The sequence below is a fragment of the Oxyura jamaicensis genome, unplaced genomic scaffold, assembly GCF_011077185.1.
Source record: "Oxyura jamaicensis isolate SHBP4307 breed ruddy duck unplaced genomic scaffold, BPBGC_Ojam_1.0 oxyUn_random_OJ71161, whole genome shotgun sequence".
Lineage (NCBI taxonomy): Eukaryota > Metazoa > Chordata > Aves > Anseriformes > Anatidae > Oxyura > Oxyura jamaicensis.
In genome coordinates this window covers 1,176-1,975 of record NW_023310390.1, presented here as the reverse complement: position 1 = coordinate 1,975, position 800 = coordinate 1,176, and the positions used below count along the sequence as shown (strand labels likewise).

Genomic DNA, 800 nt, shown 5'->3' with positions numbered 1-800 from the left:
GCGGCGCCGCACCAGCCCGGCCCCCTGGAGCCGCACGAACGCCTCGGTCACCGCCCGAGAGAAGCCATGGGGGGGTTGGGGACATCGAGGGGACAGTGAGGGGACACTGAGGGGACACTGGGGAGACACTGGGGGGACGCGGGGGGACGCTGAGGGGACCCTGAGGGGACCAAGTGGTGGCGGTGCTGCACCAGCCCGGCCCCGTGGAGCCGCACGAACGCCTCAGTCACCGCCCAAGAGAAGCCCTGGGGGGGTTGGGGACATCGAGGGGACAGTGAGGGGACATCGAAGGGATACTGGGGGGACACTGAGAGGACCCCGAGGGGACACCGAGGGGACACCGAGGGGACACCGAGGGGACCAAGCGGCGGCGGCGCCAAACTCGGTCCCGTGGAGCCGCACGAACGCCTCGGTCACCGCCCGAGAGAAGCCCTGGGGGGGTTGGGGACATCGAGGGGACACTGAGGGGACACTGGGGGGACGCTGAGGGGACCCTGAGGGGACACCGAGGGGACATTGGGGTGACACTGAGGGGACACCGAGAGGACACTCACGGGGTCCATGGTGAAGGCGCAGCGGCTCCAGTCCAGCGACGCCCCCAGCGCCCGAAGCTGCTGCAGGATGGCGGCGCCGTGGCTGCGGGGGTGGCGTGTCCCCAAGTGTCACCTCCCCCCCACGGGGGGGTCCCCGAGGTGTCACCTCCCCCCCATGGGAAGGTCCCCGAGGTGTCACCTCCCCCCCCAACGAGATCATCTCCCCCCATGGTATGTCCCCAAGGTGTCACCTCCCCCCTCTGTGGG

At 70.8% G+C, this 800-nt stretch overlaps 1 protein-coding gene across 1 annotated transcript in view; it reads right to left on the bottom strand.

Moving 5' to 3' along the window:
* Window positions 1-800, bottom strand: part of LOC118159589 (valine--tRNA ligase, mitochondrial-like) — a gene marked incomplete at its 3' end in the record, with an annotated part of 6,083 nt that overhangs the window by 4,117 nt on the left and 1,166 nt on the right. The window contains exon 2 of the mRNA XM_035314167.1: window positions 555-636. Coding sequence (XP_035170058.1) covers window positions 555-636 — 82 coding nt within the window. The remainder of the gene's footprint in view (window positions 1-554; window positions 637-800) is intronic.